This window comes from Aptenodytes patagonicus, chromosome 4 (assembly GCF_965638725.1).
Source record: "Aptenodytes patagonicus chromosome 4, bAptPat1.pri.cur, whole genome shotgun sequence".
Taxonomy (NCBI): Eukaryota; Metazoa; Chordata; class Aves; order Sphenisciformes; family Spheniscidae; genus Aptenodytes; species Aptenodytes patagonicus.
In genome coordinates, this window is record NC_134952.1 from 46,763,122 (window position 1) to 46,779,478 (window position 16,357).

At 34.6% G+C, this 16,357-nt stretch overlaps 1 protein-coding gene across 4 annotated transcripts in view; it reads left to right on the forward strand.

The window, feature by feature from the left end:
- The window catches only part of FSTL5 (follistatin like 5), a 421,124-nt gene that overhangs the window by 292,661 nt on the left and 112,106 nt on the right, over nucleotides 1-16,357 (forward strand). For all 4 annotated transcript variants that reach the window (XM_076336585.1, XM_076336583.1, XM_076336586.1 and 1 more), the window contains exon 7: nucleotides 6,157-6,323. In XM_076336585.1, coding sequence (XP_076192700.1) covers nucleotides 6,157-6,323 — 167 coding nt within the window. The remainder of the gene's footprint in view (nucleotides 1-6,156; nucleotides 6,324-16,357) is intronic.

Consider the following 16,357-nt stretch of genomic DNA (forward strand, 5'->3'; position numbering starts at 1 on the left):
TGATTCAGTAGGAGTGATGTTATTTTGCATTTGGTTTCAGTAAGTTCTGAAGATATTTTAAAAAGATATCAGAAAGATATTTATACCAGAAAATATTTAGAAAATTATAATAGAAAAATTGATCTTAATTTGATCTAATTTTAACTGAAGGACAAGCAAAAGTACGTCTATAATATAGATTCTAGATAACTAAAGAGAAGCAATGAGAAAAGAAGTATTTTCATCATTTTCAGTAAAGCACTTGGTATGATGCCACATGAGAACCTGTTCAGTCAACTAAAACACTGGGAGTTAGTAGAGAAATCATAAAATGAATAAGGAGCTGGCTGAAAGGGAGGTGATACGGGTTCAGTGAAATGGGAAAATATCCCTTTGAGAAGGAGTTATTAGTGAAGTTCGCCAGTGACCAGCTGGGAACGAAATTTATTTAATGCTTTCACTAATACCCTGACCAAAAAAAAAAAAAAAAGTAAGAGAAGTGTCTCAAAGACCAAGATTAGGGAGTCATCATCAATACAGAGAAACATTAATTATTACTGTAGTAGAGGAATTGGACAACCTTGAAGCCTGGAACAGTAAAAGTGAGACGAAAAGTTATGTTACAAAGTGCAAGATCTTATACTCGGTTAATAGTAAGAAATTATACTTCAAGCTGAGAACTAATCTACTGGAAAAAGCAGAGTAGAAGTTAAGTTGTGTGGACCTGTCAATCACAGGGTAACTGTGAGGAACCAGATGAGGTCAATGTGAAAATGGCAATTGCACTCTACAGACGTATTGACTGAAGTCTTTCAGGAAAAGATATGGGTTAGTTGATACATTGCACTTTTTTGATTCAAAATATTGTGTACAGTTTTATTTCATGTGTTTTCAAGATGGATGAATTCAATCTGGATCAAATACAGTGATAACTTCAGTAACAAAAAACATGATGGAAGGAACCAAAAGAACTTGACTCGCTACCATTCAGCAGAATGAAGGGTAGGGGAGTTTGCAGAATGGCTGTAGCAGCCAGGAGATTTGTTAAACCCTTTCGACCATCTAACACGTGTTCCTCAACCAATGCAGGAGAGTCTTATATTTAAACCATTAGGTTTTTTTTTTTAATCTTGGGTATTTCTGATGTCCTTCAGTAAGAGTTCTTTTTTCCTGGTCAGTGTTACTGTTTTAAAATGTCTTCCCAGTAGTTAACACTTACTCTGGTTTCACCACTTTTGTCCTTTTTTATAATCGCCTCTTTTTCTGTTACTTCCAACCAGATATTTATACAAAGGTGTCTGTAAGCTATTCTGTTGTCCACATCTCCTAACTATACCTCTAGCTTTTATTTAAATGGGTTTCTTTCATTTTTTTTGTTTACCTTTCTCCCCTTTTTCTGAAAGAATATATCCAGTGACTTTTTGTAGTTGAGAACCAGGGATGCATGTCAGACTGATACTGCATCTGGAGGTGTTACAAACAAACTCGTTAATCCAGTATACCATAGTAAAGCATTCACGCTTCTGATAATGGCAAGCTATAAAAGGTAAAACCTACCGGCTACTTATATATAATATTACTGCTCTCTAACCAACAATATGCAAATTTATTTTTTTGCTTGGTGTTGATATTAGTAAAAAAAAAATCCATTTCACTTCCAATTTTTCTAAACCTTTACTCTGCTTTTTCACTTAAAATTAAATAAACAAAATGTGTGAGACTAAGGTTCAAAGAATTATCATTGCTCTACAAGGGCAACATGGACAGAAAGCTAGGAGTCATCCTAACGGGTGGTATGTCCTAGTGCCATGGCTTCAGTCTCTAGCAAAAAAGTATTTTCTCTCAGAACCAAGTTTATTTCCTTCAGGGAGGAAAGAAGAGATGGTAAATGCATCATTTAGTTCCTGGACCTATCTTTTCTGTTTCCAAAAGAATGTCATAGAGCCTGGGCTCTGAGAGGTGCTGCCCTGTGCCCCTCAGAATGCTTTGCACACACCACACCCTCCACCTCACACCAGTGTTTGCCACTTCCACCCTGGCTGCAGACAGGTCATGAACAGGGATTTTCAGGGAGTTACCTGTCAAAGAGCTCTGCTCCAGGTACTGCTCTGTAGGCTTAGGGCTTTCTGGATTGGGTGGTTCTTTTTTTTTCCCAATAAGGAGAAAATATATGCAATAGTTTTATCTTTAGACAATAAAAAAGTTATAACTTATATATAATATTTTTCCTATGAAAGAATAACTTCAAATATACATAATTGTGTAATATGTGAAGTTTTTTTACTTAAGTGTTGTTCAGTATTTTGAGGGAAAGCAGTGGTTCTAGCACATTTATCAGAGTGGGGTTTTTTCATAGCTTTTAAGAACTATGTAACATCAGTGCATTGACCAGTTCCAGGTAGGACAACGGTTTCTTAATTTTATGAAGTTTTGTATTCGGCTGTTTTATTACAATATTGGCATGTGATGGAAGTTGTAAACGGAATATAAAAATATTTCATTGAAGACTGAGAATTATTTAAATAATTCTTAGGGAATTCCTCTGGTAAAATTAGTGTTATCATCTTACATCATCATTATTATTATTATTTATTGTTTATGGCAAGGCTATCATTACTATTAAAAATAAGACAGTTTAAAAAAAATAAAAATCAGATGAACTGTTAGTGTCAACAAATTAATACAGTAATGCCTCTCTCTATTTTGATTTCAGAATGCCATCTTTGCTAAGGTAGCAAATGTTAAGTTTTACATTTGATAGATGTTCCCTTTTCTAGTGTTGCACTCTAATTAAAAATTAAAAACATGTCTATAACAGTTACTGGCCTTCTGTATAAAGGCATCTACAGTAATACTGGAGCTAATTGAAAAAAGGCTTTGAAATCTTTTAGCATTTAAATTGGCTATCTCAGTTTATCACGTGAAGTGTAGCATTTTTCATAGAGGACCCTATAGCACAAGCTGATTCCATGATCATTACTTCAATCGACACTTTGGAAAACACAGATAATTACCCCTTTATAAATGGAGTATCAGAATATTTATCTACCTTTTGAGATCTTTGCATAGTGAATTCAATAACCAAGCAAAATATTTGTACTATCAGTTGTCTACCAGAAGTTTTGAACCATTCATTAGCCATGCAGGTATGTCTCAGGAAGTCTGCAATGACCGTGTCACTGAAGAACCATCTCCTGTAACGCAGGAGCTGAAATGCTTCTGATGAAGCAGTAAATTTTAAAAACTACAGTAAATAGCACAATATTCAACTTAATTTGTGCATTTCCTTTTCCTTAGTATAACAAATTGTGTCAGATAATGCATCTTGTTAGAAAAAAATGAGTCAATCTCATTTGTGCATGTCTGGTGGGCAGTATCACTTGAGTTTTGAGTCATAGAACATTTCTTCTGGAAAAGAAAAGAATCAGCTTTTTTTTGGGTCTAAATATAAAATTAATATTTTTAATCACAAAAAATTGAGCCATTGAGTTTAATTATAGAACAACAAAGATTTCTTTCCTGAAGATATTGAGATGCCTCCCTGATGCTTGCATTTTTTTTGGGGAAAAAAAAGTGTTAATTACAAAGTACTGCTTTTATGAGGCTAAAAAGAACCTATAAAGGATCTTAGCTTGCTTATAGGTTGCTGCTTTGCTATAATGGAAGTATTAATGTCTCTCTTATATGAAAGTAATCTGGTAATTAAAAGAGAATAGATACATGATGCCTTTTGTAGTTTACTTAAAAAATGAAAGATAAAAAAACCTAGAGGTTTTTCATGCTTTAGCAGCTGAGTGGAAAAACTGCTATTCGGATGATCTTCAATTCCTATATAGCTCTTTTGTCTAATATGACAAAATCCTTACAAATGTAGCATTTTAATAGGTTATGATTAATCGGGCACACCACAAGTGAAAAGACAACTCTCAACTGTTCAGCTTCTAACCTATAGGCAATTACACAAGAGGGAAGAGTATACAGTGTCATCAAATCAATGTATATCATTCTTTTTTTATGTAAGTGTCCAAATGAGTTGTGGGACATAGAAGTGAAGTGGCCTTCTCTTAATATTAGAGCTGTTTAGTACATAAATTAGCGGAGAAAGTTTCAAGGTCTGGACTCCCATCACACATGTCTAAATTTTTAAAAGATTATTTGAAAACTTGAATAATTAGGAACTTTTAGTTAACCTGAAGAATGAGAATTTTTTTCCCTTTGATTGAAATGAACATGGATGCTCACATAATTTATTTTTTCTTGTTGAAATTTGTTCAGTTGCTTTGGTTTCAGTTTGTGTTATGGCACAAAGGTAGTTACTGAAGTCATGCATTATTTTTCTTGCAATATGAAATACCAGAGGCAATAAAAAATAGGGGAAGAGGTACTTTCCATAGTCTTAAGTTGAAAGGGTTGAGAGTAGTTCTCTACTAATATTAATTTTATTTTTTTGTTTTTGCATCAAGTAGATTTGTCCCAAAATTGTATCACAAAGGTTTCCTTAAATTAAATATAAAAATACTTTTCCTTTAAAGGCTGCATACTCTGTATTTACCAGCATATTTGCTCATACTGAATTTAATTTCTTTAGGATTTTCTTTACTTTTTTTTTTAACTTATAAAATTTATTTTGTATTGCAATCACAAATTTTTTTTAGATGATTCACATACCATGCCATAAACTGTCTTCCTTCTCACAGGATATTAAGTGAGTTTGAATTTGCTGCATTGCTGTTAATTTTGGAAATGCTGGATACTTTGCAAGACAAATGTTGAAATTTCTTCATGATTCAAACAATAACTATGAATGTGAAAAAGCAATTTTGTGTTCCTCTAATTTCTCATATTGATTGAATTTTCTCATACGCATGCATCCATGCAGAACATGTGTTTGCATGTATTCTTGGTGGTTTTGCTTCTAAATGTGTTAGCAATTTGTCTATCTTGAAGAAAAAACAAAACACACACACGCTCCAACCCCCAACAAAAAAACTATGCCACACTTTTGAAACTGCCTCCTCTAAATTTACTGTTTTACAGATATTTTATATTGAGGTATTTTAGGTAATACTAACTAAATTAAAAGTGGCTTGGCAAGCCATTTTTGTGTTGCAATCAACACTAGCAATTTCTACTGTGTTGCACAGTGAATGCAAAAACATAGGTGGCAAATACTTGTGGATTGAGATAATTCACAATATTTCAGGTGACGCACTGCATTTACTTCAGGTCTGTCTTTAACTGTTACACAGTATTATACTCTGTACTTCTACCAGGTACTACAGTCCTTCCTGGTTGTTGCTTCTGTTCCTTGGCAGACAGAGACGTTTCGGAATTGATGCAATGAAGTGCTCTGTTTTTTTCAGTTTTTCATTTTTTTTCCCTCTCTTTTTCTCTTTTTTTCCTGTATTTAGAGAGATTTATTCAAGTACACAACTATATTATTCTGGCTCTGAATTTCTGCAGTTGTTGTAAAAGGAATCATGTTTGACCAGAGAAATGTAGTAGAAATTATTTTAATACTGTTTTTTAAAAATGACATTAACTAATGTGTTTGGACTATGATTAATTCTTCTGAGACTGAAATGGGAAAGATTACTAATGTCAGTTTGATCTGGAAACCATGTTTTCACTGATATCAAGGAAAAAGCCCCATAAAAACTGGCTTACCAGAAAAGAAATCTTATACCTTAGTTTTATATTCTGAATGCAGAATTCACTTTGTTGTCCATTTCAGTCTCAGTCCTGTATGTTTTGTACTCTGAGCTCCGCTTGTATTTTTCTTTTCTGAAAATGAACTTCATATGAATGACTTATAGCAGTACTGCCATCCTAGTTCAGATGAAGGTGCTGACTACTCTGCTGCATTGGCCTTAACTGTCAAAGAACTTCCAGTGCCTGACTTTGGATACATTGTCATGTTTATTACAGTCTTACCTCTGAAATTCATTTTCATGTTAAATGTTTCTCTTCTTACAGGGTGATGCTTGTCAATCAATTTAATTGAAATGTCATGCTGACCTTTATTTGAAATACTCTGGACTTCCTGTGGTTGTTGGAAGTTCTTTTTACTTTGATTCCAATTAAAATCCTTAAATTACCAGTGTACAAAAACTGCATGCTAATTAACCTTATGAAACTGCCTGCTAATTAATCTTACAAACAATATATCTTTTGCAGAGGTAGTTCAGCTGAGTCTGCCTGAAGATCAAAAACTAAGCACCACTGCAGCAACAGTGGGACAAAGTGCTGTCTTAAGTTGTGCGATCCAGGGAACTCTGAGACCTCCCATCATCTGGAAGAGGAACAATGTCATTCTGAATAGCCTAGATCTGGAAGATATCAGTGTAAGTAAGAGAAAGCTCTATTTAATAGCTTATTATGAAAACTTTTCATAAAGAATAGAAAAGTGATATGTAACAACCTCCATATTCCTGATGTTTCAAAGAAAAGAAAAGGAAATGATATGCCTGCCAAACTCACTCTGTTTTTATTTTGCTGTGTATTCAAACCCTTTTGTTAAATATAGAGAAAACATGTTATTTAAAATAATAAATATAGCAATAAAAGCACATGAGGACAAAATCGCAGCCCAAAATGCAGTCAGCATTATACCTTCAGGATTATACAGTCTTCAAACATCTAAAGAAAAAAGAAATCTGTGAAATGAACATTTGAAGAAATGTATAGTGACTTAGTACAAACAGATCATAATAATAACCTTATCTTCTAATAATTCAATAAAAATGTATTTTTTCCAAAAGAAGTATTTTACTACAAAACTGGTTGTTTTGCTCATTCCTCCAAATATTCAGCAGTGTATATGGTACTTCTCAAAGAATCACCAGTGAATATTAGAATAACTTAGAAATCTTTTTTTAGGAAGGCAAATATTTGCCACCTAACTTTGCCGTGACCTCAAAATATGGAGCAAAATAGAAAATGAGAAACATATTTACATCTTCTGACAAAACTCTAAAAATAAGCTTTCAGCTGTATTTTGTTTGCTTGTGGGTATGCTTACTTTGCTTTGGCCATTTTATATTAGCAAAGTTATAAATGTGGACAAACCGTTACATTGGGAGTTGTGTTTGCTCTCTGACTCAAGCGAGTCTGAAATCACTGGAACTATTGCACGTGTGGAATATCGCCACAATCAAATATCTAGTTTGTTTATTTTTATTTCATTTTCTTATGAATGCTTTTAGTTCTAAGGTGGCAATGGTACTCACACATCACCTTTGTTTTGTTTGCTGTTTTTACGTTACTTCTGTTTGTAAATTGAGCTTCCTCACAGTGGTGCTTTGTAAAATAAGGGGCAGTTTCAAAGCTCATCTTGCTTGAATGGTAGCTTTAAGTCACTTGAGAGGCCTAGGATAAAACCAGCATCCTCTGAAAAGTTCTCAGTTAAATAATTGTTGCTTTTGTTAGTCTGGTATTAATCATATGACTGACATTCAAAAGTGTCTTGCCCACGTTCACAAGCTCCTTTCTGCAATGTGTGTTAGCTTTCTGTAAATATTCATGATGCTCATAAATAATGATTTTGAGTTCTTACTGATCACTTCTAAGTATAATACATGGCATGAGCTGTAGATAGAAACAGGAACATGCATCTGGATACAGAGAAATAAAAGGGAATTGAATGGAAATAATGAAGCTAACAGCTCAGTTTCAAACCGAAAGGTTCAGTTGACTGTATTTGCAGACATGAAAAGAGCAAGTGTTTTCAAAGCCCGATATGTTCATTTTGAGTATGAAAATGGAAAAAACACCAAACCAAAAACCCAACAGAGAAACTTCTTGTGCCAGCTGCAGGTGCCCAGGTGTTGCAGCGGGGGCTGCAGGGGTAGCCTCTGAGGGAAGAGGCCAGGGGCTGCCCTGTGTCAGACACAGCCAGTTCCACACAGTTCCAACGGACCCACCGCAGGGCACAGCTAAGCCCCTCAGCCACATTTGTGGCACCTCTGGGAAAACATTAGAAAAAGGGCATAAAACACCAGAGAGAGAGAGGAGTAGAGAACGAAAAGAGTGAGAAACAGCAGAGGAAAGTCCAAGGCTGGAGGAGCAGGAGGTGCTCCATGGTGGAGCAGATAGCCACAGCAATCATACTGGAGCAGGTTTATTTTGAAGGACTCCAGCCCATGGAGAGTCCTGGCTGGAGCAGATGAAAAGGGTGAGGAGAAAGGAGACGCAAAGAGAAACTGCTGTGTACTGACCGTACCCCTCCAACCTTCTGCACCACTTGGGTGGAGAGTAAAGGAGTTGGGAGTGAAGGAGTGAAGTTAAGCCTGGGGAAGGGGGGGAGGAAAATTGTTGTTTTAATAATGTATGTCTTTTTGTTTCCCACCACCCAAATTAGTAATTACTTGTTTATTTTAGTTGGCAATAAATTAAGCTAAATTTCCCAAGGTCAAGTTTGTTTTGGCCACCATGGTAATTAGTAAGCAATCTCCCTGTCTTTACCTCAACCCATGAGCTTTCTCATTCATGTTCCTCTTATTTTCTCCCCCTGTCCTGCTGTGGGGGTGGAGGGGTAATGAGTAAGCAAGCAGCTGGGTGGGAGTTTGGCTATTAGCCAGGGCCAACCCAGCACACTTCTGAAGTACTTATCACAGCTGGAAGAGAGTCGAGTATGGAATTTTTGAAGACTCACGGGATGCCCAATTTGAAGTCAGATTGCAGTGGTGATCAGACATTCAAAGCAAAGTTGAAATTGCTAGAATTGTCCAGATTTGTTTATATTTAATAGGAGAGGAGGAATGTGTGATTGTACTGGATTTACAACCCACAAACATAAAAAGAAAGGTTTGCGAAGTGTTACCTGAGTGCCGGGATGATGTCTGTGTGTGCATTTTGTGTACAGGTACAGTAAGAACTGTAAAGGGAGTAAAAGCTTTCAGTGACAGGAGCGCATAATTCTGAAGATGAGTGTATTCATCATTTATTTGTTAGCTTAAGAAAAACATAAACAAACTGGAATGCTTGGAAGTCTTTTTAAGCAAAAATTATGTTATAGTTTAGTCCTTTAATATTAAAAGTTTAGTTATTATTCAAATATAGAAAGAGAATGACAGATCCAATATCCATGGAGTGAGGCACTAAAATTAATAGCACTCAAATATATATAGGTGATATTCATCTCATATGTCTTTGTAGATAAACTAACAAAGGATGGAAGAAAGAGTTAATGGAGTCTGGATACAAAAAAAAGAATGGGCATAAAGACATTGAGTTAAATTGGTCCCCAGAGTCTCTTTTCTTCAAAATTTATTTTACGCGTTTCACTGTTTGCACTGATTTGATCCCCCTATATTTATTTTTAGATCTTCCCTTGGTTTGTTTCTTTTTTTTTTCCCCCCCATATTTCTTTGGTCATTCCATACCTTTCTGAACCTCATTCATCATATATTCCCTGTTTGGTTCTTACAGTTTCACATTTGCTTAAAGGTTGTTATGTAGCCATAATTTAGTATCCATTCAGGCAACGTAATAAAAATTAAACCTTGGGGAAAAGAAAAATAATTGGACAAAAAAAGAGTGGTGTTTTATATTTCACTATGGAAAACTAGTTTAGTACTTAAATAAATATTAATTTCAAAGGAACAAATGCATAGTGTGCTCCAGTTTATGTTGCAATTTAACCACCAAAGAATGTCTTGTACTTATTTAGGCAATTTTAAACATTCAAAACCCCTAAGTCCTTGTAACATTTAAGATGTCCCCAGAGGCAATGTATTCTTGGCTTTACTATGGCTATATTATAAACTACAATCATGTTTGTCTAACTCTGGGAATTATTAATTTACTCAGTTATACAAGAACCACATCCGTGCATCTAAAGACTAATAATGTTGTGTATATAGCAGCACCCTTTCTGAAAAAAACATGACGAGCACTGACCTGGGAAAATAGACAAATATTTTTTTTTTAAACAAAATGCATCAGAGATCATCATAACCAGAAATCAGCACATACATAGGAAACCAATCAGACTAAGCAGTAGTGACAATGTGATTTTGTAAATCATAGCAAGTGCTCATACTTAGAAATTAAGTTTTTGCACTATGCAGTTCTCAGTATGAGTTAAGCTATTCACTTCAGGGAGGGACAAACTCAGAACAAGATAATGTCCTAGTGTTTTGCCAAATAGAAAAATGCAACAAGAAGAAGCAAAAGAGTCCAAGTCTAAACTCAAATTGACTGTTGAATTTCTATTTTGTTGAAAAATAGTCTACTCCTCTACTGAAAGTATACAGGATATATGTCTAAGGCTGTCAACTATGGAGTGGCTAAGAGCCAGTCTTAAATAATGAAGTGTTATATACTCTAAGACATTTTAAAGAAATATTAAAAAATACTGTTTGACTTTTGAAAGTCGATGATAATGAAAATTGTATTTAAGTAGTGCATTTAAAAATTATAAAATAACTTAGAGAATGCTATCAAGTGTGTGGTCAGATATTAATAATGTTACTGATAGTATCCAGTTGGTAATTTTAGAAGTCCTTAGTACTCCTCAACTCTTCCTATGGTACTTATACTCTTCCTATGGTACTTATGATTACTATTTGTGGAAGTAATGCATCTTGCTACTGATCTTTCTCTTATTGAAAATAATGGAAGTCGGGGATAATCAACATCCATCTGAATGAAACCATGAGAAATTGTATGCCTCTGCAAATTTTACTTAACTTAAATTGTAATATAATTGTGCTGTGACTCACTACAGAATTGATATCACAGGACATTTTGCTGATATTTTAATATACATCTAGAAAGGCTTTTTTTCCTGCTGTTATCCTGCATCTTAAATTTCTTATCTGTCTTTCCACTTACTCTTTGGATATGTTTTATCTAACCTATCATTCATTACAGAAAATAATTCTCACTTACGGGAAATTTAAAAATAGAAGATTTTTTTGCAAATGCAATAGGTATTACTTTATTTTCATCTTAGCTCATTCACTTTTTTAACAGTTTTTATATCTCATTTTACTTTATTCTTTTTCTGACCTTTTCCTTCAGTTTTGCCTTCAGCTTCTTCCCTATACTTGTCAGCAATCGCACTTTTCTTACAAGATACCTGCCCTTTGTTCTTACATTTAAACTAGATCTACTTAGATGACTTGTCCACATGTGAAGTTTAACATCTGCTAACATACTTAAATTAGTAATTTTTTAAAAGAGTGTAGTTCAACTTTCACTTTTTGATAAAAGCTCATGATATCTTTCTTTAGGCTATCTTCATGGGAAGCATGTAATATTTCCATTTGGGGGTTCTTGAAGTTATGTATAGATTATCTTTCTCTCAAAACTTCTCATTTGTTCATCTTGTTAAAATTAATTTACAGATTACAGCTTTCACTTTTTTGGTATCATTCAACAGTCTGCATTCTCTTATTGATATATTTCCCCCCCTCCCCCCAATAAAAACCACCCCCCCAAAACACCGTAATGGAGATGCCATTAAAAGCTAATGTCCTCTGAAAGAAAATGGTCTCTTCCATTCTGGAGAGTTCTGTTCAGCAATTGATGACAGAAATGTTTTCAGATTGTCCAAAATGCTAAGCATATTTCCTAGAAAGGACTCCTCACATCTGCCCTCTTCTTTTCCTTCCAACTTCTCATCCTTTTTCCCCCTTTTTTTATTCTTAAGAAAATTCTCAAGAGAACCTCATGAAGTATTCCCTTTCACATTGTCTTCTCCCCTGGGGTAGTACGGACCTAGATATAAACGTCTCTTTATGCATGGTTAAATCATTCTTAGTACGACACAGTTATATGTCCATTTAAGGCAATGATCATAAATATAAATGCCCTGTCTGCCAAGAATTTATTTTTTTGTGTTTGTATTTATGACAGAATCCCAGGTGAGCCAGAAACGTCAGGGAATATGCCTCAATCTTTTTTTCTGCTCCCCAAAGACAACTCTTAAAAGTAAAAAATCTCAAAAATTTTATTAGGATGTAAACTAGAGAACTAAAATTTAAAGAAAATGAGGATTAGTAGGCAAAACAGAATAGAAATTCAAAATTCATATAAAAGTATTTCTTTCTCCAGTGTCCTAAAGGAGGAAATGCCTGCTTCCAGGGTTGGCTTCAGTCAACTCAGTGACTTTCTGAATTGCTGCAGCAAGCTCTGCATGGTCTTGCTTCATTCCTCAGGAGGGTTTCATCCTCCCTGAAGCTTTGCCATTGCCCCTGTGATCTTGTGGAGTGTTTGCTGTGACTCTCTCACCCCTGTGTGAAGGAAAATGTAAGGGTCCTATGACATGAAGGGAACACAAGAACCTCCTCCCCTTTGGCCTTGCCTTCAAGGATGATGCTTCTAACCTCTTCCTTTTTGGAAGACAATAACTCATAGTCCAACAATGAGCAAATCAAACCGGTCAGTCATAGTACTGTAGTCAAAAAGCTACCAATCTTGTTCAATAGAAAAACTGCTTCCTGACCAGCTTATTTTGAACTTTCCTTAGTAAATAATAGTTAATTTGCAATGCAGCAATTGCAGTGTCATATCTTCTATGTGGTCCAGCAGTATTCCGTCCGTGTGTGTTACAACCAGGATATATGAAGTTCACTTTAAGAGCCTAGTTGCAGGTTTTCCTTGTACATCGTACATCCTTGTACATTTTCTCGTACGTGCTTACGACACCTCTTAAACCCATCAGTTACATTTCTCTCATACCTTTTCTACTGCTTTTTTTAATAAAGTGGTTGGATTTGGTTAACAGTGACTTGTCAAAGTCGGCATGTTTCTATTTTTATCTGTGTTGAATTGCCCTTTATCTGTTACACGGTCTTTCTTTTAAGTAGGATGTATTATTACCTTTTCTCTTCTATTTAACAGGTCAAATACCAATTTTTTTTCTCTATTCCATCTTAAAAGTAAAGTGAAAATAGTTATTGTGAAAGATGCCAATCAGCTTTATCAAATCTATAATGCCTTTTTATTTACTTATAGATATGCCAAAAGTATTTAGTCTTGACCACCAGTGCAATAATCTTATTCAGTTCTCTTCCATCCTTTATTTTTCTCTTCCCTTTTTTTGAATCTGATTTTGAGTCCTAATTAATTCTTTGGCAGTGGGATAAATCACACAAAAGGGAAACTTTGGATACATGTAAGACTTGCAAGATTTGGCGTGTTTTATTTGTTTTGAATATTGAAGCTATTTTAATATTTATTTTAGTGATGGCATGATGAATGCTACTTTAGACTGTACATCATATTTTCATGACACTGTAAAGACACATTTAAACCAGGTACCAGTGTTGATCTGTAATCTTCTGGGTTAATGAAGTACAGTGAAAAAGATTGTGATGAGGTTTCATTCATGACTACTGATTCCCGTTAAAATAATCTGGACATGCAAGTTCTATAACTCTAGCTTAATTAAAGTTATAATACTGCAGAACTTTACGATATGGCTTATTATGTACATCTTTTTATGGTGGGGACTATTTTAACTTTGAGCCAGCTGATGATTCTCTCTTTATGAAAAAGCATTAAGATCCTCATGGGCTTTCTCTTCTCTTGTGCTAGATCAGTCTGCTTCATTTTGTCTTCATTAGAAATGAAAGTGTTGATTTCAGAGGTGAACAGAATCATGTTCTGTGGACCATAATCTACTCTCATGTTTTTGACAGTGTAACTGAGATCATGATCTGGTCCTTTTCCTATCAGAGAGAGAGTGGGGCAAAGTAATTGCTTCTTGCAGAGCTGAGACCCTTGTTCTGTGTTCTAGAGCTGTTTCTGCTAATCATATCCAAAATAGCTGAGTCTGTTAGTATTTTCCTGTTTGTTTTTCAGAAGTTAAAAATGAAAGGGCTTGTGACAGTGAAAGGTGGTAATATAACTTGTACATCCATTCCCCCTTGCCCTGAAGGAATCTTTGAAAATAACCCCAGGCAAACCATGTTAAACTATCTGGAAGGTAGCACTATACATTTTTGACATCTACAGACAGAAACCGTTAGTAAAATAAAAGGGACATTGTGGATTTCTGAATCAATTTGTTCTTCCAAACCCATTTCTTAACACAGCCTATTGAACACATCTTTAGAAGAGTAGCTGAAATGATAATTCTGTACTCCTAGTTGTTTAAGACAGTCTTCTGTGTGAGCTGAAATATATGAATACCAGAGGTGTTCAAACACTGTTATTCTTGTTCTCCGTAGACCTATCTTCCTGTACATTGCAGCTGATTCTGTCTAGTTTCATTGGGGATTCCAGAATACATCAGTGACACTTTTTTTTAGAAATCTAGACATTTCTAAAAGTAGATTTAGGATGTAAAGACAGCAAGTAACAACTTACTTGATTTGCATCATCATTATTTTTGGTATTTTACAATATATTTATATCCGCCCCTGCCTGTTCTATTTTTAAGTTTTCTATAGAAAATACTAATTAGCAGATTCTGTAGAAACATGGAAATATTTTAAGGAAGGTACAGAGCTAGCGATTTTATTCATATTAATGTTTTCCTTTTGGTAAACTGTCTTTTAAATACATCTTGATTTTTCTATCATATTATTCATTCAAACATTATTTATTATTGTCCTACTGCTATAGTAACTTTTACTCCTTTTTTCAGAGACACTAGAACTTCTATCACGCCTACCTTTCTTTTCACTCTTGCCCATCTTCTCTGTATTTTAAAATTAGTGGAAAACTATTTAATCTATTGTGTTATAAGCTGACTTCAAAATTTTTGTAAGCATCTTTTTTCACTACCATAGCATCTTTCTCCCCCAACCCTCTCTTTTCAGTTCAAACTCACTGTTTTCTCTCTTCTTTTCTACATATGTAAATATAGAGATGCAGGTTATATCTGCACTCTATATTGCTGATACTAGCAAATTCAGCTTGTGCTATTAATTTCCGATTAGTGCATGAAAAAATTGCAGTTTGATATTTATGTACAGTTATAGACTTATTCTTCTCATTTTTTTCTGCAGTATACATTCCCTCAGCTAGGTGAAAACCAGCATCATTTCTGAATGCTTTTATTACTAGTTACATATTTATTTTTCCAACTTGTCCAGGTCATTTTGCAGTACTTTTGCTATCCTACTAGAGTTAATGCTTTCCACAGCTTTTATAAGAATTGTGTGAAAGAGTTTATAGGATGCAAAAAGAATACTAAGCTTTTCAGGTTATTATTTTAGAAAAGAAATCTCGAAAGAGCAACCTGGACTAGGCTACAGCTAGCAGGAAAGGTCAGTCCTTCTTAAAAGCATGAGAAAGATGCTTTGTTAATAATGGCTTTTTGTGGCTCACAGTCCTGACTTTCAAATCATTGCTATAGTACATTAAATAGGAGGGCCACATCACCAGTGACAAAAGTGTTTTGATATCCAAGAGTCCCTTTCACTGAAGAGAGAGGCACAGTTGCTTAAACACCAAAAAAAGAAACCCTTTCTGCCCCTCCCTCACAAGCATCCCAGGAGGGAGTAAAGATAGGTAGGACATAATTACCTATTGGGAATTTGGCTCAACTGGCATTTGTAATATTAAAAAAAAATAATAATAACTAAAAAAACATCCTCCAGAAGTGTACCAAGGTATTGATTCAGTACTGACTCAAAAAGAAAATTGCTACCCACCTGTAAAATCACCAGTACCGCTACTTGCAAAAGTGACGTGAAGCAAATTACTTATCCAGATCAAGCCTGCTTAATTTGTGAGCTCTGACAGGATTACAACAGAAGATGGTATGTCTACACGCTTTTCAAATGATGACATTTAAGATTTCTCTGAATCAAAGTCCACAGTGATATATCTACCCATACTCCTATCACCATATGTCCATTCATATCCAAATTTTATTGATGATCTACTTTAGTACAGACCGATTTCTCTTTCATCACCCAAAGTTCTGTGCCATATGTAAATGTTGTCACCTTCCTGTGTATTCTTCCTTTCCTTGTCATTTTTAGACCGTTTTTATATAGCCATCTTGATAATCTAGAGCTCCTTTTTCAAAAGCTTGCATTCAGAACTTTTTCTATTTGGATATAAGTAACCTTTGTCTCCACTGCCAAAGTGTTTTCATTATTCTGTTAAAAAGGGGAGATAAAATAAACTAAAAATTTTCCTAAATTTAGTATGAATTATGGCAATGCTTTTATCTGTCAGTACTTTTAATGGTTCCTGTAGTTTTGCTTGTTTTTTGTGCAGGTTTCTATTTCTAGTTCACATCTATATAACTAAAATGCTTACTTTTAACTGTAGTATATTTTGCGGGGTTTTAACAATTTTTATTTGTTTACATTTATCATGATTAATACTGTGACAAATTTACATGTCATGATCATGAAAACCTTGGAACATTGGAAACATTGGGAAAAATTGCTCAATAAAGCAATGGTGC